This window comes from Ovis aries, chromosome 14 (genome assembly GCF_016772045.2).
Source record: "Ovis aries strain OAR_USU_Benz2616 breed Rambouillet chromosome 14, ARS-UI_Ramb_v3.0, whole genome shotgun sequence".
NCBI classification, from domain to species: Eukaryota; Metazoa; Chordata; class Mammalia; order Artiodactyla; family Bovidae; genus Ovis; species Ovis aries.
In genome coordinates, this window is record NC_056067.1 from 52,256,364 (window position 1) to 52,278,940 (window position 22,577).

Genomic DNA, 22,577 nt, shown 5'->3' on the forward strand with positions numbered 1-22,577 from the left:
CTGTAATCCAGTACAATTAGTGTCCCTACAAGAAGAGGAAGAGAGAATTCCCTGGTGGTCCAGGGGTTAGGACACCTTACTCTCATTGTGAAAGGCCTAGGTTCAATCCCTGGTTGGGGAACTAGATCCCACAAGCTGTGCAGTGCAGCCAGAAGTAAATAAATAAAATTTTAAAGTAAAAATACCATTAAAAGAAGAGGAGGAGACCCTAGGGATGCACACGCACGGGGGAAAAAAAAATGTGAAATCATAACGAGGCAGTCATTTGCAAGCCAAAGAAGGAAGCCTCAGAAGAAGCCAAGTCTGCTGACACCTTGATCTTGGACTTCCGGTCTCCAGAACTGTGAGAAAATAACTGTTGTTGAAGCCATCAGGTCTGTGCTATTTTGTCAGGGCCATTCGAGCAGAGTAATATAGGTTCCTACTACGGCCCTAGGAAACGGGCCCCATTCCTTCTTCCTCCCCCCCAATGAAGCCAGATTTAAATATAATGATAACTGGACTTCCCTGGTGGATCAGTGGTTAAGACTCTGCCTGCCAAAGCAGGGGACACAGGTTTCATCTCCGATGGGGGAAGATTCCACGTGTCGAGGGATGCCTAAGCTGCAACTGCTGACTAGACTATGCCTCTCCCGGTTTGAATTTAAGTTCTCAGAACACCTCCGGGAGGCTGGGACTATTATATTTTGTTGACGGAGAGGTGGAGTGACTGCCTCAAGGTCACGCATCAAGCATAAGGAAAGACCAGTGATGCATCAGGATGGGCTGGGTTATGCTGCAGCAACAAGCAACCCCACTCGTTCCATGGCTTAGAACGTCAAAAGGTTCGTCTCTCTCTTCTTTTTTTTAACATCGTTTATTTGGCTGCACCAGGTCTTACCTTCAGCACATGGGGTTTTCGATCTTCACTGTGGCATGCAGTGCATGCATCATGTGGGCTTGAGTTCCCTGACCAGGGCTCAAACCCGGGCCCCCTGCCTTGAGAGTGCAGAGTCTTAGCCCCTGAGCCACCGAGGAAGCCGATACCCAGAATACGTGTGTGCGTGCATTCTAAGTCACTTCAGTTGTGACCAGCTCTTTGCATCCCTTGGACTGTAGCCTGCCAGTCTCCTCTGTCCATGGGATTCTCCAGGCAAGAATAGTGGACTGGGTTGCCATGCCCTCCTCCAAGGGATCTTCCCAACCCAGGGATCGAACCCATGTCTCCTGTGGCTCCTGCACTGGGCAGGCGGATTCTCTTACTGCTGAGCCTCCAGAGAAGTCCTCATACCCAGAATATGGAGAATCAAAATATATGTGACTAGCTCAGTCAATACACCTTCAGGATTCATGTCCGAGCCCATGCTCTCACCCACTATGCTTTCTAGAGAGAAATTCTCTGGCGGGTCTGCCTTACCCCATCTATTCATTCAGTGACTCGCACATTCTTTCAGCAAGAGCTAGACCAGGGTGGAGGGGGTGGCTGGGGAAGAAGTGCACAGAGCTGGAAGATATTTAGAATGAAATATTGATATTATATAATTTTATCCCGGATTAGGTGAGGCAGATGAAGGAGAAGGGTGTTGTCAACAATGTGTCCGTTCATCTATTCAGCAAACATTAATCGATCACCTGCTGCGTGCGGCTGTTCTAGGCTCTGAGGAGACACTTGTGAAGAACACATACAGAGATCCCTGCCCTCAGAGAGCTGACAGCAAGCAGCGCTGAAGGTAATGTCTGAGGGGGATGAGGGAGAAGGGCTACGAGGGAGAAGGAAACAGGCACTGAGGAAGCCAGGGTACCAGAGTGCCCAGGTGCCTGGTTTGCCACTGAGGGGGTAGGAGACAGTGGCACCATCCAAGCTGCAAGAGGGCAAGGTTTGCAAGAAATGAAGACATACATCCCCACAGAAACGTGTTCACAAATGTTCACAGTAGTGTTATTCATAACAGCTGAAAATTAAACCAACCCAACTTGCTATCAGCAGATGAATGGATAAACATAATGTGATCTACCCGTAGAGGGATGAAATAGGAGCTTCCCTGGTGGCTCAGCGGTAAAGAATCTGCCTGCCAATGCAGGAGACACAGGTTCGATCCCTGGTCCGGGAAAATCCCACACACCAAGGAGTAACTAAGCCCATGCGCCACAACTACTGAAGCCCATTCCCTGCAACAAGAGAAGCCACCACAGTGAGAAGGCTGGCCACTGCAACTAGAGAGTAGCCCCTACTCGCTGCAGCTAGACGCAAGCCCGCGCAGCAACAAGAAAGACGCAGCAACAAGAAAGACCCAGCAAAACCACAAATAAGTAAATACATGGAATGAAATACTGATCCACACTACAACTGGAGGAAGCTTGAAACACTATGCTAAGTGAAAGAAGCCAGACTCCAAAGACCACCCAGTGGCTGACTGCTGCTGCTGCTGCTGCTGCTAGGTCGCTTCAGTCGTGTTCTACTCTGTGCGACCCCATAGGTGGCAGCCCACCAGGCTCCCCTGTCCCTGGGATTCTCCAGGCAAGAATACTGGAGTGGGTTGCCATTTCCTTCTCCAGTGCATGAAAGTGAAAAGTGAAAGTGAAGTCGCTAACTCCCAGCGACCCCATGGACTGCAGCCTACCAGGCTCCTCCGTCCATGGACACACAAATGAAATATCCGGAACAGGCACATCCAGAGAGACAGAAAACAGATTGGTATTGGGCAGGGGACTGGGCGGGAGAGAGAATGGGGAATGACTGCTAATGGAGACAGGGCTTCCTTTGGGGAGTGATGGAAATGTTCTAAGGTTGATTGTGGTGATGGCTGTACAACTCTAGGAACACACTTAATACTTGGTACGTGTGTTGCACCTCAATAACACTTTTTTAAAAAAAAAGAAACGGGGATGGTTTGGGAGGCCAGTCTTGAGTTTAGTTCAGCGTGCCAGCAGGGGAAGGCAGCGGAAGATCCGAGTCGGTCCTGTTAGATTGGGGACAGTGACTGGGGTGCGCCCTGCGGCACGGCTGCCCGGGTAATACCCTCTTTGTCCCTGGTTGGGTTTGGGCTTACTGGACCCATCCTGGTTGCCAAGACTTGCAGGCAGGACGCGAGTCAAAGCGGAGCCAGCAGGGGGCAGCAGAGGGCCGCGCAGGCCCACAGGCCAGTGCCGGGCGGAGTGGTGCCGCGCATCCACCTGCCTCCAGTCTCTCCCCCTTTCTTTGCCCCTCTGGGCGCCCATGGAGTCCACACGGCTGCCCAGACCCCAAAACGTGGATGCCTCCCTTCCTCGGTCTCACTGAGGCAGGCAGCGGACCCTGCCCCCTAATGTCCTGAGCTAGGCCTTCCATCCTCTCTACAGTCACCACAGCTTTCAACCTCCTGCGGGGTCTGCCTCCCGGGAGCCCCTCAGTCTTACCTCTCAGACTTCTGCCCCTCCCCCCAACCCTATGGTCAGTGATCTGAGGGGATGAACTTCTTCACCTTGAAGCAGGTATTCTCTTCTCTCTTCCTGGAGTATGCCTGTAGCCATATCACCCCACTGTACCTGCCTTACACATTCATTCATCCTCCAATCTTGACTCAGATGCCTTTTCCTCTAGGAAGTCCTCCCTGACTCCCAATCTGGGTCAGATCTCCCATTCTGAGTTCCTATCCACTCCAGCCTCGCCCATGCTAGGTCATCATCACTGTCTGGAGATGGGTTTATCCCCCTGCTGGACTGTGAGTTCCCCCAAAGAACACAGTCAGGGTCCCCAGCACCACTCAGCATGGGGTGCAGGGTAGGGGTTCCAGGAATGCGTGTGGAATAAGTGAACCTGTGTGAATCCTCATTATCTGTATCTTCTCTTCCTGCGTCCAGCGTCTCCATTCACTCTTGACAGATGTTTATTGAGCAATTACTATAGGAGAGTTGGTCCGGGGTGTTCTTTGGAAGGAATGATGCTAAAGCTGAAACTCCAGTACTTTGGCCACCTCGTGCAAAGAGCTGACTCATTGGAAAAGACTCTGATGCTGGGAGGGATTGGGGGCAGGAGGAGAAGGGACGACAGAGGATGAGATGGCTGGATGGCATCACTGACTCGATGGACGTGAGTTTGAGTGAACTCCAGGAGTTGGTGATGGACAGGGAGGCCTGGCATGCTGTGATTCATGGGGTCGCAAGGAGTCGGACACTACTGAGCGAGTGAGCTGAACTTAACTATACATCAAACTCTGTTGAGTGAACTCAACTGAGCACCAGAGACAGGAAGATAAACTAGACTAACCCCTACTCTCAGGGAGCTCAAAGTCTAGTGGGGAAGGAAATATGGAAGCCAATGTAATAATAATTAATAATAAATCTCTCTTGAGCATTTACCAAATGCCATGCAATAAGTGCTTTGCTGCTGCTGCTGCCGCTAAGTCGCTTCAGTTGTGTCCGACCCCATAGACGGCAGCCTTATTTATTTTATCCTCAAAACAGTTTCATGTGGCAAGTACTATGATTCCTCCTATTTTATAGATGCAGAAATGGAAGCTAGGAAAAGTCAAGTAAGAGACTTCCCTGGCGCTCAGGACTCCGAGCTTCCACTGCAGGGGGCATGGGTTCATTCCCTGGTTGGAGAGCCTGCAGCCCAAAAAAAAAAAAGGTCAGGTCACACAGGCTGTAAAGGGACAAACTGGGAATGGAACCAAATACTTTCTAACTCCAAGCTTTATCCTCTGCACCATTCCAGTCTGAAAGGACGAGGGACCAGGATGTAACCCACACCCATTCAAATGCTGGGATCTGCGCGTCCAAGCAGAGGGGAATGCCTAAATCCGAAGGAGGTATCGCTGATGCTGGAATTTCAGGCACTGGCCCAGTTTTTGGCCCGGTTAGGAAGAGACCCATGTCCTTAGCTGGGACTGGGAGCCCCCCGGCTCCTTGGTCGCTCGGCCCCATCTCTGTCCACTAGGGGTCACTGCCCACCACCACCTACTTCACACGCGTCCAGGGGCACCTCTAGACTCTCAGGCCTGTGGCTCCTTGTTTTACAAACGAGGAAGTGGCTGCGAGGGGAAGGAAGTGCACTGGGCCATGACCAAGAATGATAATGATTCATGGGGGAAACCCTTCTCTCCCAAATTCAACCCCTTTGTGTGCAAAAGGGCATTGCACTCTGAAAGAGTCAGCCGGGGTCAGATGGTGCGAGTAGCCTGGCCTCAGAGGTGTGGACGCCCCTTCACCACCCTCCACACCTTTGATGGGGTTGCAGGTTGGATCCTCTACTTGGGAGAGGGGGCTGAGTCGAGCCCCGAGGTACTTTTATCTGCTGGATGCACTGGGGTTCCACAGGCGATTTCATCTGAGGAAAGCATTCCACTGAATGGAAGCAAACACACCCGAAGTGAAGCAAACACTTCAAAATATTGAGCCATTTTTGGATCTTGGCACAGGGAAACCCTTGAGGGGTGATGAAACGTTTCTAAAACTATATTTGGGGAATGGCCGCATATTATGAATGTTATGGGATGAATATTCCAAGGTGAATATTATGGGATGGAAAGTATGCCCCCCAATGAAGCTAGCAAAGACATTATGACGTTCAGGAGGTGACTGGAAATTTGGACATATTGGGTATATGGCGATACTAAGGAATTGTTCACTGTTGGTTTTGTTTTCACTTTTTAGGTGAAACAATGACATCATGAGTATTTTTTTTTAATGAGTCCTTACCTTTTTAATGAGTCCTTACCTTTTGAAAAGACCGTGGTGCTGGGAAAGATTGAAGGCAGGAGGAAAAGGGGACGACAGAGGATGAGATGGTTGGATGGCATCACCGACTCAATGGACATGAGTTTGAGCAACCTCTTGGAGCTGGTGATGGACAGGGAAGCCTGGAGTGCTGTGGTCCATGGGGTCGCAAAGAGTCGGACACCACTGAACAACTGAACTGAACTGAACCTTTTAGAGATACAGACTGAAGATTGAATAAAAACAATTCCATGGCTGGGATTTGCTTTCAAAATCAAATGAGAGAAGAGCATGGGTAGGGACAAAAACGAGATTGGCCTGAGCTCTGGGGAAGGGCGTTGTTCTGCCCTCTGCTTTGGATGAGCATGTAAAATGTGAAGTTTTCCAAAGCTTTTGCTTTTAATCATAACTCAAAATCCAAGTCCGGCCGCTTCCCATACTCTTGATGGGGAAAAATGAGGCCCAGAGAGGAAGGACACTTAGTCGCCCCTCCCAGGCCCTTTCTGCCCTTTTGGGGTCCCCAGAGAACCCCAACACTCTCTCTGCTCCCCTCCACCTCCCTAATTCTGCCCTTCACTTACAGGCCTCAACCACCTTCCAGAAAAACCCATCCCCTTACTCGTGCCAACCTGGCCCCCTGTGGCCCCTCCCCCTACACCTAAACCCTTCCCTTCTGGGAAGGGAATGGCAACCCACTCCAGTATTCTTGCCTGGAGAATCCCATGGACAGAGGAGAGCCTGGTGGGCTACAGTCCACGGGGTGGCAAAGAGTCGGACACCACGGAGCGACTTTCACTCACTTCACTCACTCTGTTCCTCATTGGCTCTTATCCCAAGTTCAGCCTTACCATCACGTGACTCGTCTATAATGGGCCATCTTGTGTCCAAAGGGCCCTGTTCTGGGTCCCCTGCTCCTTTTTACACCTTTTTCTTGGCTGTGCCACATGGCCTGTGGGATTTTAGTTAGGGGTTTTGGTTCTCCGACCAGGTATTGAACTTGTGCCCCCTGCAGTGGAAACGCAGAGTCTTAACCGCTGGCCCACCAGGGAAGGCCCCCACCTCTTATAACCAGCTCCTCCCACTGTCCTGTCTCACCCAGTTCCAGCCACACCCCGTCTCCTTGCCTTCCTCACACTCATCCTGGCCCTTGCTGCCTCAGGGCCTTTGCACTTGCCCATTGTTATTTAGTCACTAAGTCACGTCGGACTCTTTTGCAACCCCATGGACTGTAGCCTGCCAGGCTCCTCTGTCCACGAGATTTTGCCCAGGCAAGACTACTGGAGTGGGTTGCCATTTCCTTCTCCAGGGGATCTTCCCAACCCAGGTATCCAACCCGCATCTCTTGAGTCTCCAGTATTGGCAGGGGGATTTTACCACTGAGCCACCTGGGAAGCCCAAGACTTCTGCCAAAAACACAGCGCCCCTAGATAGTCAGAGTCTTCCTTGGTCTCCTCCTTCAGGTCTCAGCTCAAACATCACCTCCTAGAAAGACTCCCTGACCTCCCTACCAACAGAGCAACCGCTGCCACTCCCGATCCTCTGGCCCTATCTCATATTTTTATAACACTTGTCTCCACCTGACATGATATTCTCTATCAGTCTATCCATTATAACCCGTCTCCCTCCAATAGCATTTAGCCCCACAAGGAGAGGGATGTTGCCTGTCTCCCCAGCCAGCCTGGCAGGTAGTCAGTGTTCGATAAATATTTGTTCAGTGATTGAATGACCTGGAAAAACCCAGGTGAGTAAGGTGAGACTGGGATGGGGGCAGGGAGCGGGACAGGTATCCAGGCAACGGGAACAGCCAAGGCGAAGGTCTGAGGCTGGCCCCTCCGGTCCACTGTCCACCGCCCACTAGGCACAGTAGCCTGGACGTTCTTCCGAGGGTGAGGAATTAAGGGGATGTGGAGTTCTTTCTCCCCAACAACAGCCTCCCCAAGACCAAGCCCAGACCTTGCCAAGCCGGCACAGGAAGCCACACCCTGAAGTCAGATCCATGAGTAAATATTACAACACCCACAGGCTCGCCCTGGAGAGATAAGGGGAACAGAAAACAGGGGTCCAGAAACCTGCTTCAGCCTCCCTAAGCGAGTAGCTATCAGAGCAAGGGCTCCAACCAGAAGGATGGGGCAAGTGTCCTGGCACGAGAGCCCCACCCACGGGTTCCACCTTAGAAACGTCATCGGTCGTGGGCAGAGTCTCAGAGAGAAGACAGAATGGAGGAGGCTCCAGGTCACCCCCAGCTCCCTAGGGCACTAATGACGTGGCTGGTGAGAAAAGAGGGCAGGGGTCAGGGGACAGAGTGAACAAAATAAGGTCAGAGAACTTTGTCCCAGCTGCAGAGAAAATTAAGACTTGCCCACTTTAATTTCCCAAAGCTAAGGTCTGAGCCTCAGTTTCTTTGTCTGCAAAATGGGTTTTCAGGGAGGGAGGGTGATGCTGGTTGAGACAATAGGTAAAGTCAATAATGTCAAAATAATGCATAAATCGTTAGTAAAATATATCAGTGACCCAACCACTTCTCCCCTCCGTGGGCCACCCATGCATACACTTTAAAATGTTCTAGTATCACATGAAGAAGAATAGAAAGAAACAGGTGAGCCAAATTTATGTCACCCAGCATAGGCAAAATGTTATCATTTCAACATGCTGCTAAGTCTCTTCAGTCGTGTTCAACTCTGTGTGACCCCATCGACTGTAGCCCGCCAGGCTCCTCTGTTCATGGGATTCTTCAGGCAAGAATACTGGAGTGGGATGCCATACCCTCCTCCAGGGGACCTTCCTGACCCGGGGATCAAACCCACATCTCTTATGTCTCCTGCATTGGCAGGTGGGTTGTTTATCACTAGTGCCCATCATTTAAACATGGACTCAATAGAAAAAGTGAGCAATAGGTTTTGGATTCTTTGTGTATGTGTCTACAATAAATCTTCAATATTTTGTGAGCTTTTTTTCCTTTTCACTTTCAGGGTTTTGTTTTTTGTTGTTGTTGTTTTTTTTTCAGTTTTATTAGGAAAAAACTTATATAGGGAGTTCCCTCATGGTCTCCATGCTCTCACTGTGGAGGCTGCTACTGCTGCTAAGTCACTTCAGTCGTGTCCGACTCTGTGCGACCCCATAGACGGCAGCCCATCAGGCTCCACCATCCCTGGGATTCTCCAGGCAAGAACACTGGAGTGGGTTGCCATTTCCTTCTCCAGTGCATGAAAGTGAAAAGTGAAAGGGAAGTCGCTCAGTCGTGTCCGACTCTTCACAACCCCATGGACTGCAGCCTACCAGGCTCCTCCGTCCATGGGATTTTCCAGGCAAGAGTACTGGAGTGGGGGCCGGGGTTCAAATCCTGGTCAGGAAACTAAGATCCCTTAAGCCATACAGCATGGCCAAAAAGGAAAAAGAAAGAAAAAGTTGAATATATCACTGTTTAAGGTGCACAGCAAGATGGTTTGATTTACATATTTTGTGAAATGATTGTCACAACAGGGTTAGTTAAGCCTATCGCCTCCTACAAATACAATTTAAAAAAAGAGAAAAATAATTATAAATTTATAGATGTTATAAGACATGAAGATTTAATATCTTCACCTCTCCTCCCTCATCCTCTCTTCAAAATTTTATCATGCCTGCATCCACGCGTGCATGCTCAGTCGTGTCTGACTCTTTGCAGCCCCATGAACTGTAGCCTGCCAGCCTCTTCTGTCCATGGGGTTTTCCAAGCAAGAATTACTGGAGCGGGTTGCCATTTCCTTCCCCAGAGGATCTTCTCGATCCAGGAATGGAACCCACGTCTCTTGCATTGCAGGCAGATTCTTTACCACTGTGCCACCTAAGAAGCCCATGCTTTTAATTATATCAATAATTAGTGTTTGCACCATTATAATGACAATGTAAATACTGTTCACTGCAGGACCTATTAGGATACTGTGATTACGTGTCTTTTCTTTTAGTTGAAGTGTAATTGACCTACAACACTGTTAGTTTCAGGCACACAACATAATGATTCAATACTTCTGTATATTACAAGACGGTCACCTCTTCGGTGTGTGCTTTTCACTCACAGCTCATCTAAACTGGGATAAGCTAATCGCCGTGACTACCACACTGGATGAGATGGTTGGATGGCATCACTGACTCAATGGACATGAGTTTCAGGAAATTCCGGGAGATGGTGAAGAATAGGTAAGCCTGTCGTGCTGCGGTTCACGGGGTCCCAAAGAGTCAGACACAACTGAGTGACTGAACAACCACCAGCACCCTGGACACCCTGTCTAGACTGCTCTGGTCACCCCACTGCCTCCCAGCATCTGCTGCCACCTCCCACAGTCTGTGCCCCACACGCAGCCAGAAGATCCTATTAACAGCTATCAGCGCCCATGCCTTCTCTGTTCACATCTCTCCCAGGGCTCCTACCTCAGAGTGGAAGCCAAAGTCCTGTGGCCCACAAGGCCCTGCAGGATCCGCCCATGTTTCCTCTCTGCCCGCCTCCACTCACTGTGCTCCAGCCACACCAGCCTCCCACTCACCAGGACACTGCTGCCTCGGGGCCTTTGCACTTGCTGTTCTGTCTGCCTGGAATGCTTTTCCCCCAGAATCCCCCAGATTCGATTTTCCCTCATTGAGTCTCTCTCTGCTCTGATGTCACCTCCTAAAACATCTTCTGTTGACCCTACATAAACCAGCGCCCCTGGCCCCTCCATCCCCTCTCCTGCTTTGTCCCTCTCCATCACATTATCTCCACCTGATATATTACATCTATTTACTTGTAAGCTGACTATTGCCCCAAACAAAAGGTCAGCTCTATGGGGCAGGGATTTTTCCAGTCTTATTCGTAGCTGTAACCCAGCACCTAGCACAGTGCCCAGCACCTAGGAGATGCTCAATAAATGTTTGTTGAAAGGTGAATGAATGATGGCCCCTGAGTACCCAGTGCCCACTCTGGAGTAGTCACGGCACTGAGCCCATGCACCTGCTCTCCCTCACCCCCAGAGAAACCCCAGAGAGGTCAGTGTCACGATCACCTGCCACCCACCTGCCAGACAGGCAAAGGCCCCTGCCCAGGATGGCCAGGTTGACTTTCTGCCCAGCTCTGGGCACATAGTAGGTGCTCAAGAAACCACAGCACTCAATTGGACCAAAAGTCCAGGCTCGTGTCTGGGAGCACCAGGGGGAGGGGCTGGGGAGATGGAGCTGGGAGTGAATCAGGAAGTACAAGGACCACAGAGAGCGGAGGGTCTGTGTGCTGCTGAGGGATCACAGAGAGTGGAGGGTCTGTGCGCTGCTGAGGGTGGTAGGGAGCCATGGTGGGGTCTGGACAAAAGCCAGGATCTGTCTTCAAGACTCTCAGAGCCAAAGCCTCTACTCGCTACTCAGCCAGACGGCAAATCCCCAGAAGCCCAGACCTCCCTGGAGACTCCTCTGTCTATGTCATCTGCCCCTGGCGTCCAGTTCCACAAACACTCTCTCAGCCTTTGCTCCATCACCCGATCCTGTGCTGGGCAGTGCGGGGGACACGGTGATGCCCACAGCACAGCGGCCCTAGTCCTGCCCTCCCACGACTCAGTCGCTTTGAAGAAACAGACCTACCCCCTAACAGTGAAGACCCAAGGTGGTCAGGGCTGGGACTGACTGGGGATGAGGGGTGCACCTCATGAAGTCTAGGAGTCCAGGAGGACTTCCTGGAGGAGGGGGGGGAGTTGTTGAATAGGCAATGAAATAGAGCAGAGGGAAGCAGGGATGTGCTGGGTGGAGAGAGTGCCAGTGAGGCGGAATAACTGGAGCAGAGTTCCCAGAAGGAACAGGGGTTCAAGCAGGCAGGGGCCAGGCCATGCGGGGCCACAGTGACAAGCTGGGCTTTCTCCTGAGGGTATAGCTTTCTCCTGAGGAGCCATAGCAGGTTCTGGGCACTGAGAGGGAGCCAAACCAGGGTCAGAGACCAGGGAGGAGTTGGGGAGGGGAAGCCAGATGAGGGGCCAGTGCAGGCTGGGGAGACCGGCACTAAGGCAGGAGCCACAGGGAGCGAGACAAAGACGCACAGGGCATTTAAGAAGCAGGCATGAGAGAGTGTGCCATGCGGTGGCTGGGGGCGTAGATTAAAATCAGGGACAAGGCCCCGTCTCTGCCCCAGTGACGGTAGACGGTGGCGCCATCTCTGATAAGAGGGTGGGGAGGAGGAGCGGGTCTAGGGGGAGATCTCAAGGTCAGTTTGGGACGGGTGAGCAAGAGGTGCCCAGGGACATCCGGGGAGGTGGGGAGGGGGAAGCATCCTGAATGATATCCTGAGCCCTTGTATGAGGTTCCCGGGGCTCAGGGGAGAGGGCTGGGCTGGGACAGAGAAGGGCGAGTTGAGGTCACAGGAGGGATGGGGGGAGTGTGCCAGGTAACCCACAACTCACCTGGCCGCACCCACCCCCTCAGCTCACGCTGTCCCCCACGTCAGAGCCCCGCCCTCCCAGGGCAGCTGAGGACGCAGTGCTGGAGGAGCAAATCAGGACAGGTGAGCCACAGGTATGGCCCCCAGCCCAGAGGCAGGATGCTGGAGCCTCAGAGACACCAGGACCCAGCCACCATCGAGATACTGATAACACATTTGTCAAGAACAAATGTTCTTGACTGTGGGGGTGGTGCTTCCCACCCCCGCCCCATCCCCCCAGGGCCTCTACCGAGCATCACCTTCCCAGAGACAGCCTCCCTGCCTCCCCGCCCCCCCCCCCCCACCTCTGGCCCCAATTCCAAAACCGCCAGCCACCTTCCTGGCTTGATTTTTCCCCACAGCACTTATCTCCATCCAACGTGGGATAGATTTTATGTTTGGTTTGTTTACCCCACAAATCTCAGCCCCACAAGGGCAGGAATTCTACCTACTAGCCCCTAGGACAGTGCTTGGCAGACCAACAATGCTGATTAAATATTTGTAGGGTGAATGAATGAGCAATTTCTTTTTTAAAAAATATATTTTGTTTGTTTATTTGGCTGCACCGGGTCTTAGTTACAGCATGTGGGATCTAGTTCCCTCACCAGGGATCGAACTTGGGCCCCCTGCATTGGGAGCATGGAGTCTTAGCTGCTGGATCACCAGGGAAGTCCCTGAGCGGTTTCTTCTTGAGCCTGTGCTCCGTGCCAGGCATCATGGTAAGTACTTCACACAAGTTCATTCATTTCATCATTCCAACAGCCCATGACATGGGTATTATCATCACTCCCATTTTACAGATGAGGAAACTGAGGCCCAGTGGGCTCCATAACTTGAATATCGTCATGGAAACTAGGAAAAGTGGAACTAGGTCCAATAACACCAACCATCTCTTGTGTTTGGGACCCAACTCTGCCAGGTGCTAAGTTCCTGATATGTGGCATCTCACTAATCAGTCAACAACCCTGATTAGAGTCTACATACCCCTGGTTTTCAGAGCAGTCAACAGAGACTCAGGAAGAGGCTGCTTCCAGCCTCACTTCCAGGAAGTGTATAGCCAAGGTCAAGACTGGACTCTCTCTGGCCCCAAAGGGTTCACATATGCCCATTTCACAGACAGAAAGAACAAGACTTCAAGGGAAGAAGAGAGAGAGTGTGGATTGCTCAGCCCCATGTAGGGAACCAACAAGAAACACAGCCCCTGGGACTTCCAGTGGTTAAGATCCCACACTTCCAATGCAGGGAGGGGGCCGGTCAATCCCTGGTCAGAGAACTTGGACACTATGCCGCCACTAAAGATCCTGCCTCCCACAACGAAGATTAAAGATCCCATGCGCCGCATCTGAGAACCGGCGCAGTCAAATAAATAAATATGTACAAAAAATGAACAAAAAACAGAGCCCCAGAGAAAGTGTACAGTCACTAGCCTCCTTCCCTTCTGTGTGGGTTCAGAAACAAAGCAGAGTTCCGAACCCCCTGCCTGCAGGAACTTGGGCAAGTCAGAGCCCTTGCCCCATGCCTCAGTTTCCCCATCTGCCCGCTGGGACTCTGACAGTGACCGCATCACAGGGCAGCCACTGAGATGAAACCTGAGGGTCACCCACAGCTTTGGGCCTGGGAAAATGGCAGTCACCGTGGATGGGTTTTATCCCTCAGTGTCCCCCGCAAGTCGGCCTGCACTGTGGGTAAGAACTGCCCTAAAATCTTCCCCTGGCCCTCCTCCCGCCTCCCTGGTGACCTGGTTCTTCTCCCGGTACCAAACCCGGGCCCTCGGCACAAAGAAGGTCAGGCGGCGCCCCAGGAGGCCTGACCAGGTCGTGGCCCCTGGCCCGTGCCTGCCACACCCGCTCTGGTACCCAAACGGGGCCCCAGATTCTTGGTGACTCGATCCCTCCAAATTCAGGTGATCTCCCCCAGCTCCAAATCACCGAATCCTCCCAGGTCCAGCGCCAGACAGAGCCAAACCCCAACCAGGAAGGGCCTCGGAGCGCCGGGCCGCCACGCCGTCGTCTCCAAGAGCCGGCTTTGGGGTGAAAGATGGTGCTGATCCGAAGCAGATGGCTCCTTCTCAGTGGTGAGCGAGAACGGCACCCCTAGAGCCATTGCCTCATGGTCTCAGGGAAGGGAGGGGAGTCTGGGGAGGGAGGGTATGAGCCAGAAACCCAGCAGGCAGGGGCGACAGCTCTGCTTCATGCAGGCACAATTTACTCCTCCAAGAATCACCAGTGTGGGGCAGGCCGGGGACTGTCACCCAAAGAGATTTTTGAGGTGACTTTGGAGATTTCTAAAACCGGGGTATGGGTTAGGGAGCCACTGCTGTGCTTCATTCATGTAGCAAACCCTTACTGAGCTACAGAAGCCTTAACTACCATGAGTTGTAATCAACAGCTGTTGATTTCAGTTGTAATCAATCCTCCCTCAGGATGTGGTTTGGGCAGTTGCTTTCCTCTTCTCAGCCTCAGTTTCCTCATCTATGAAATGGGTCTAATTCCTGGGGTCATTTGAAGGTCATCCCCAGCAGCATTTACTACCATCTACCGGGTGTTGTCCTATACACTTTTTGTGTATTCATAATCACCCCACCCATCACCCCCACTCCATAGATCAGAAGCCTGAGGTTCAGAGAGGTGAAGTCGCTGGTCAGGGTCACACAGCCAGAAAGCGACAGGGCTGAGCACTAGATCCAGAGCCCTTGCTCATAGCCAGGCTCCATCAGTATGGAAAGTACCAGAAACCAGGCCAGGCATGTAAACACTTCTTATGTGAGAACCGCCACAGCTTCCTGATCCAGGCAGCCACACACAATTTCATCCCAGGCAGACTCGACCAGCTAGTCGGGTTTGGGGCTTATCTCCTGGGTTGAGAACAGAAAGGGTGGAGTGGATTAATCACAGCCCTACTTTCTGCTGTGGTTGAGCCTGGGGAGGCAAAGGAAGGGCACCCAACCGGGAGCCAGGGTTCCCGGGGGGCAGGATGAGGCCGCTTAATCTGATGACTCTCACGGCTGGGGAAAACCCTCTGGGTCTCGTCCTGGGTCCCATGGGCTGAGTGGGTGCTGTGAGCTTGGTATGAGCAAGGCCTATGCTAGATCCTTAGCGCAGCCCAACAGATCCGGTCCTCAGATCCCAGCCCCCACCCCCCCAGGACTGAGACCCCGTCAGCACCTGGCAGATAGTTACTGAGCACTTACTGTATGGAGGAAACACATGTGCCAGGAGCCCGTGTCTCCTCCCCCATCAAATGTGGGGAGCGGTCGAGCCCGTCTCACCCCACCCCTCTGGCTCCTTTTCAGCCGCGTTCCTGAGCGCGGGGGCCGAGATCATTATCACCCCCGAGCCTGCCCTGCCAGCCGAGGGCGACAACGTCACTCTGGCTGTCCAAGGGCTTTCGGGGGAACTGCTGGCCTACAACTGGTATGCGGGGCCCACACTCAGCCTGTCTTACCTGGTAGCCAGCTACATCGTAAGCACAGGCGATGAGACCCCTGGCCCAGCCCACACGGGGCGAGAGGCTGTGCGCCCCGACGGTGGCCTGGACATCCAGGGTGCCCTGCCTGGGCACTCGGGCACCTACATCCTGCAGACTCTCAACAGGCAATTTCAGACGGAGGTGGGCTACGGACACATGCAGGTCTATGGTGAGACACCCCCGAGAGCCCCCTCTACCCTAGCTGGGCTTTCCCAGCTCCTGCCAAATCCTGGGGAAAAAAAAAAAAAAAAAGCCTAAAAAATGTGCCATCAAAAACAAAAGTCCTAAAATAACATTAAAATGCTCACCTCCTCCCAGATGGCTTCCAGGATTTAAACCTTCCTCTCTTCCTGTTCTTTGCCCCTCTGGCTGGGGTTTCAGGGGTACTGGGATCCAGCCATGCCCCCTGCCTGGGGAGGGGGAGACCGTGGGAGCAGGCAGTGCCCGGCCCCCTCCCCCTCTGTCTCTTGCCCCACAGAGATGCTGGCCCAGCCCGTGGTCGTGGCCAACAGCACGGCCTTGGTGGAGCGCCGGGACACTCTACACCTGACATGCAGCAGCCCCAGCCCTGCTGAGGTCCGCTGGTTCTTCAACGGCGACGCCTTGCCCATCGCCGTGCGCCTTGGCCTGTCTCCCGATGGCCGGGTGCTGACTCGGCATGGCATCCGCAGGGAGGAGGCCGGCGCCTACCAGTGTGAGGTCTGGAACCCTGTCAGTGTCAGCCGCAGCGAGCCCGTCAACCTGACCGTGTACTGTGAGTCCTCCCAGCCCAGCCCCCAGCCTCATAGATGGGGAAACTGAGGCCAGGAGAGGGTGCCCGAGGGCACACAGTGAGTCAGTAGGCCAGCTGGGGTTAGAAACCAAAGGGTCCCCTCAAAATGCACTCAACCCATCTCCAAAGGACAAGAAGACCACGTTCGAAATCGAATCATCTCTCCCTTTGAATCAATACCGCCAGGACTGGTTATTTTTGAAAGGGAGAGGGGACGTGAATGGTGGAATGGGAGGGGAAATAAAATTAAAAACATAACCAAAGTATGGAGTCATCCCCAGGAGCAGCAGACACACCATGTGGCATTCAGAGAAAGGGCTTCCCAGGTGGCTCAGTGGTAAGGAATCCATCTGCCAATGCAGGAGATGCAGGTTAGATCCCTGGGTCGGGAAGATCCCCTGGAGTAGGGAATGGCAACCCACTCCAGTATTCTTGCCTGGGAAATCCCATGGACAGAGGAGCTTGGCGGGCTACAGTCCAGGGGGTCACAAAGGAGTCCAACACGACTGAGCGACTAAACAACAACCCAGAGGAAAGAAATCACTCAGGTACAAGAGCGATGGCAATGCAGAAAAACTTAGAGCCTAGAATCCTACAACCAGGGAATTCTAGATTTGAGAAGCTTTGGATTCTAGACTCTGAGAACCCCAGAAACTCTAGAGGCAGAGATTCTTAGACTCTAATTCTAGAAACTTAGAGCTGCCCAACCCTGGAATCTTAGAAACATAGATTTCTAGACTCAGCCTCCTAGAACTTAGAAATACCTACTCTTGGAACCCTAGAATTCTAGATTCTTAGAATGGCTTATCGGAAACCAATCATTTAGGCCTTTTTTTCCCTTAATGAACCCGTAGATGTCAAAATCATCTTGCAGGGCTTTTGTGCAGTGCCCCAACGTCGTCTTTCTACAGAAAAGACGACTGAAATCCCCCGAGAGGGAAAGTGATTGTCAAGATCTTAGAGCAAGTTAGAGATCCATGAGGGATTTGCAAAGGCCAGAGCACTTTTTCGCTCCAGATTTTCCCAGGGGCTCCTCCTGGTGGAAAGAAAGCTGGGCGGGTGCCCGCCTGGACGGCCCTCTCCCTCCACTGCCCTTTCGTCTCCCTCCCGCCCTCACAGTTGGCCCGGAACGCGTGGCCATACTCCAGGACTCCACCACCCGCACAGGCTGCACCATCAAAGTCGACTTCAACACGTCCCTCACGCTGTGGTGCGCGGCCCGGTCCTGCCCGGAGCCCGAGTATGTGTGGGCCTTCAATGGGCGGGCCTTAAAGAACGACCAAGACCACCTGAACATCAGCAGCATGACAGCCGCCCAGGAGGGCACGTACACGTGTATTGCTAAGAACCCCAGGACCCTGCTCTCTGGATCTGCCTCCGTGGTGGTCAAACTCTCTGGTGAGTCGCCCCCAGCCTGGCCACCGCCCCCTCCCCTTGGAGGCCCAGTTGGACCCCAGCTTCGGCTGCTCCACCCACCATTCTGCGGCCGTTTGCCCAACAGATGATGGGAAAGGGAGAGACTCTCACCCCATTCATTGGCCAAAGGACAAAGTGGCATTTCAGGTGGACCCTTTTCATCCTCAGATGACAAAAGGAAGGTAGTCTGTGTCTTATCACACCCCCACCCCGGAAAAAAAAAAAATCGTCGTATCAGACTCTCTTCCTTGAGGGGTGGCAAAGCCAGAAACGGGCCACATGTCCCAAACCCTGCAGCGGTAGAGTGGAAAAACATTCGATGTCCCTTTATATGCATGCCCCTGTTTTAAATTCAGTCTGTCACAGCAGCTGCAGGCTGGGCCCCCTCCCTGCCGCAGAAACAGCTGAACCTCCGCGCAGCCAACTCAATTATTCAGTTATCTGGCGCGGATGCTGGTGTGCGCATGCGCACACCGGCGCACAGGCAAACGTGCTCCCGGGGAAATTACAGCCTTTCATCGGCAAATGGAAAAACACAGCGAGAGAGGCACTGTCTTGCCTCTGTCCTTAAACAACCTGGCGGTGGGGGTAGCACGGACACAGCTGGTGTTCTCAGAGCCATCAGGATCCTCAGGGGACATCTGCTCATCCCCTGGGGATGGTGGCTTTGAACATGAGGGCCTCATTCATTCCGCCTTGGTTCCTTCCCAAGTGGCCACCATCCCCCAGGGACAGTGGCAACAATCCTTCCCGCCCTCGTGCCTCCCTCCTACTAACAGGCTGGGTCTCATCCAAAGGGTGGAATCTCTTTCACCCAAAGCAGAAATGGCATCCCCAGAGGTAAGTGTACCTCCTGCCCCACCCTACGGAGGGGGGCCTTGGCAGCTGGTCTTGGCAAGAGACAGTGGGGTGGACCAGATGACCTGAGGCGCTGCCCAGAGCCCCGTCTCTGCAGGTCAAGATGGGGGGTGTCCAAGGTGTGCAGGTATGTGCAGGGAGTGGGCACAGCGCCCCCAAAGGCCTCCTGAACTGTCGGCCACCCCGTGGCAGGTACCAAAGGGGGAGGCACAGGAAAGGGGGCCACCATCCTGCCCCCATCTGGTCTGATGGAGGAGACATGGTCTCTGCCCTTGCACAGACGGTCTTGAATTAGGGAAGCACGGCCTCCCTATTCAAGAGCTGCCAGTCAGAGAGAAGAGGCAATGCCTCACACGCCACCCAAGCAGTGATGAAGACGGCATGACTTCTGATCAGATGGAGGAGACACAGGGGACACTTAAGCAGATTTTGTATTCTGATGGGGGAGATGGGGTCTTAAAGAGACATGGCTTTTTTTTTTTTTTTTTTGAGAATTCCTAGTCTGATGGAGGAAACACAATTTCTACTTTTGGGGGTACTCCCAATCTGATGGGGGAGTACAGGCCCCCCACTTTCTAGGAATTTCCAGACTGATGGGATAGACATGTCCCCCATTCAACTTCTGGGGTCCCCAGCTGACTGGAAAGACCCAGCCCAATAATCAATTGGAATTTCCAATCTGATGGAGGAGACATGGCCTCCCCTCTGTGGAATCTTTCAATCTAATGCGGAACTATAGCTCCCCCTATTCTGAGTTCTTGCAAGCTCACAGAAAAGACAATACCTGGAGTACATAGCTCCCAATGATCTAATGGGGGAGACACGGCCCCCATAATCTGAGAATTTCCAATCTGATGGGGGAGATGCAGCCCCTGGACTTTTAACAATTTCCAATCTGATGGAGGAGACATGACTTGGCCCTCTAGGGTCTTCCAGTTTAATGGGGAGAGATAGTCCCCCAAGAGCTGGAAATTCCTAGTCTAATGGGAGAGAGACGGCCCCCATGCACGGGGTTTTCCAAACTAATGAGGGAAAACGCAGCTCCCTGGCGGGCAGGCATTGTTGAGACACAAAATCCACCTCCACCGCCACACAAGTCACCACCGCCTTCCTCTGTCTCCCTTCTGGCACCCTGGCACTGGGAGGGCCAGTCAGTTGCGGGAGGCATAGATGAGCTGGCTGGGGGTGGGCGGGGGGCGCTGTGACCCATGGAGGCCCAGCTGACCCAGTCGCCCTCGCTCTCTCCCCAGCGGCCACGGTCGTCATGACCATTGTTCCAGTGCCCACCCGGCCGATGGAGGGCCAGGATGTGACGCTGACCGTCCAGGGCTACCCCAAGGACCTGCTGGTCTACGCCTGGTACCGCGGGCCTGCCTCCGAGCCTAACCGGCTTCTCAGCCAACTTCCTTCCGGGAACTGGATCGCAGGCCCTGCGCACACAGGCCGGGAGGTGGGCTTCCCCAACTGCTCACTGCTGGTGCAGAAGCTGAACCTCACGGATGCCGGCCGCTACACCCTCAAGACTGTCACACTGCAGGGCAAGACGGAGACGCTGGAAGTGGAGCTGCAGGTGGCCCGTGAGTGTGCAGGAGGGGACGGGGAGGGGGCGGCTTTTTTCAGACAAGGGCTCCCAATAGTGCGGAGTCCAGCTGACTCAGTCCTCCCGCTGACTTGGGCCTCCCCAGATAGAGCTCCTGCCTCGTCTGTCAAACCGACAGACCAGGGGCAGACTGGCCTCCTCCATTGGACTGGGGCACTCAATGGGACTTCCATGCCTTCTCTCTTCTGTAAGAAGCACACCAGACCAAAGGTTTCAAAATACAGGGTGTAGACTGAGGGTAAGGTATCCTTTTCCCTGGGACATAAAACACGGGAGACACTGCCACCTCCCTCACCCTGTACCTCTTCCATCAGATGAGCGGAATAGGGTGAGGGTGGAGCCATGCCTCCCTCCTCAGACTGTCATCTTAGACAATGCAGATCGTGTTTCGTGCTTTGTGATGCAGTAAGAGAACAGAATTTCTACCCTCAGAGGGTACATTTCTCTCTCAAGCTGAAATAAGGATGATCTCCTCCATCGAGATGGAGACCCCTACGTGGTGGGCATTGTGTTTCCTCTTCAGACCGGAAATTCCCAGTGGTCAGGAACAATGTCTCCTCCATCAGACTGGGAATTTCCAGATGTTGGGGACCGTAACTCCCAGTCAGACTGGGAGCTCCCAGAGGTAGGGACCGTGTCTCCTCCATCAGACTGGGAGCTTCCAGATGTTGGGGACCGTGTCTCCCCATCAGACTGGGAGCTCCCAGAGATAGAGATCATGTCTCCTCCATCAGACTGGGAGCTCCCAGAGGTAGGGACCATGTCTCCTCCATCAGACTGGAAGCTTCCAGATGTTGGGGACCGTGTCTCCCCATCAGACTGGGAGCTCCCAGAGATAGAGATCATGTCTCCTCCATCAGACTGGGAGCTCCCAGAGGTAGGGACCATGTCTCCTCCATCAGACTGGAAGCTTCCAGATGTTGGGGACCGTGTCTCCCCATCAGACTGGGAGCTCCCAGAGTTAGGGATCTTGTCTCCTCCATCAGACTGGGAGCTCCCAGAGTTAGGGATCTTGTCTCTCCCATCAGACCGAGCATCCTCAGAGGCCTGAGAGGCCATGTCCCTGGAGCCTGGCCTCCCACATCAGACCCGGCAGTCTCAGAAGCCATGTCCCTGAGTCAAGGACTGTGACCCCCCCTCCCTCAGACTTGAAGCTCCCAGGATCAAGGACCCAATCACTTCCAGACACCCCTAGCACCCTCCTTCATCCATTCACTCATCAAAACCTAGTTTTCTGGGTCAGTGTTGGGGGGAGAATGCTGGTCCATGACAGCAGGTCGCCCCCTGATGACGCTTCGGATCTCCTTTTCATCCTGTCTCTCTCCTCACAGTCAACCTTCCTTCCTCGCCCAAGGACCAACGCCACAGCTTCCTGAATCTGAACCTGGCACAGGCTGAGCACGGGGCGGGTGGGGCCGCCGGGAGGCCAGGGTCGGGCAGGGGTGCAGGAGGAATGGGGGCACCGGGGACCTGGTCCCCTACCTCCCCTGATGGCTTCCTCCACCCCTGTGCCCCGTCCTTCCCCCGCAGTCCTGGAGTAGCACTGTGGACCTGGAGACCTCCAGAGAGACGAGCTCTTCATGTCACTCTCCTTGTCTCCTCCCCTGGAGCAGAGGGCCACTCGCTCCCAGCAAGGATGCCGGACCGTGGTCCTCTGTTCTCCTGCTTTCACCCTAGAGTTAGAGCCAACGGGGCCCTACGCCTTCACCGCGCTGTCGGAGAGCCACAGAGGCTATAAACACCTTGGTTAACACACGCCTGTGTCAGCCTCTCCTTCCACCGCTGCCAACCTTGTCGTTCCTGGTGGCCACCCGTGCTTCCCTTCTCACCCAAGATGATCTCGGTCTGGCTACATACATGCACAAGGACGCCCAAAACGCAGGGCTCCAAGCCCCCACCGCTTCATGTCACAGCCTCAGGCCCTTCCCAGATTATTTCTGAGGGTCCTGGTTTCCAGTGGCTGAAAGAGTGCCCCTCCTATGGCACCAAATAGCTGTGGGACATGCCACCTCCCCCTACACTGCGCCTCCCTCCATAACCTGGAGCCTGATGCAAAGCTATTTGCATACAGGACAAGGAATGACCAAATTTCTCAAGAAGAGTTCCAGCACTTTCTGGCCTACATCGATTTAATCAAAGATGCCCTTTTGTGCCCTCCACTGTCCTGGGATTCCCCCACCCCCACTCCATGTATCTCTCAGGCATCACCTGCAGAATCCTAAAAATATCTCCCTCCTCCTCTACACACACCAAAAAAGCCCCTGTGAATAAATGAATGCTAACGGGGCAGGGGTGGGGTTGCGGGCCGGAGAGCAGAGAAGAGTGGGAACCAGAGGGCGAGAGTCTTCTGACCCGTCTCACTAAAGTCTCACTAAAGTCTC

The 22,577-nt window shown here is 53.4% G+C and overlaps 1 protein-coding gene across 5 annotated transcripts; it reads left to right on the plus strand.

Moving 5' to 3' along the window:
• The first annotated feature begins 7,739 nt into the window (after positions 1 to 7,739).
• On the plus strand, positions 7,740 to 21,951 carry CEACAM16 (CEA cell adhesion molecule 16, tectorial membrane component). 5 transcript variants are annotated; one of them, XM_060398711.1, is made up of 11 exons: positions 7,740 to 8,506; positions 9,734 to 9,852; positions 12,088 to 12,166; positions 12,659 to 12,801; positions 13,569 to 13,767; positions 14,024 to 14,156; positions 15,375 to 15,719; positions 16,029 to 16,304; positions 17,442 to 17,720; positions 19,847 to 20,173; positions 21,528 to 21,951. In XM_060398711.1, exons 6-11 carry the CDS (start codon positions 14,120 to 14,122, stop codon positions 21,932 to 21,934), a joined length of 1,671 nt encoding a protein of 556 aa, XP_060254694.1. In that variant the 5' UTR covers positions 7,740 to 8,506; positions 9,734 to 9,852; positions 12,088 to 12,166; positions 12,659 to 12,801; positions 13,569 to 13,767; positions 14,024 to 14,119; the 3' UTR covers positions 21,935 to 21,951. The 5 variants fall into 5 exon arrangements, with proteins under 5 accessions (XP_060254694.1, XP_042088093.1, XP_060254695.1 ...); XM_042232159.2 differs by having other exon boundaries at positions 13,652 to 13,767; XM_060398712.1 differs by having other exon boundaries at positions 12,679 to 12,801.
• The last annotated feature ends 626 nt before the right edge of the window (positions 21,952 to 22,577 follow it).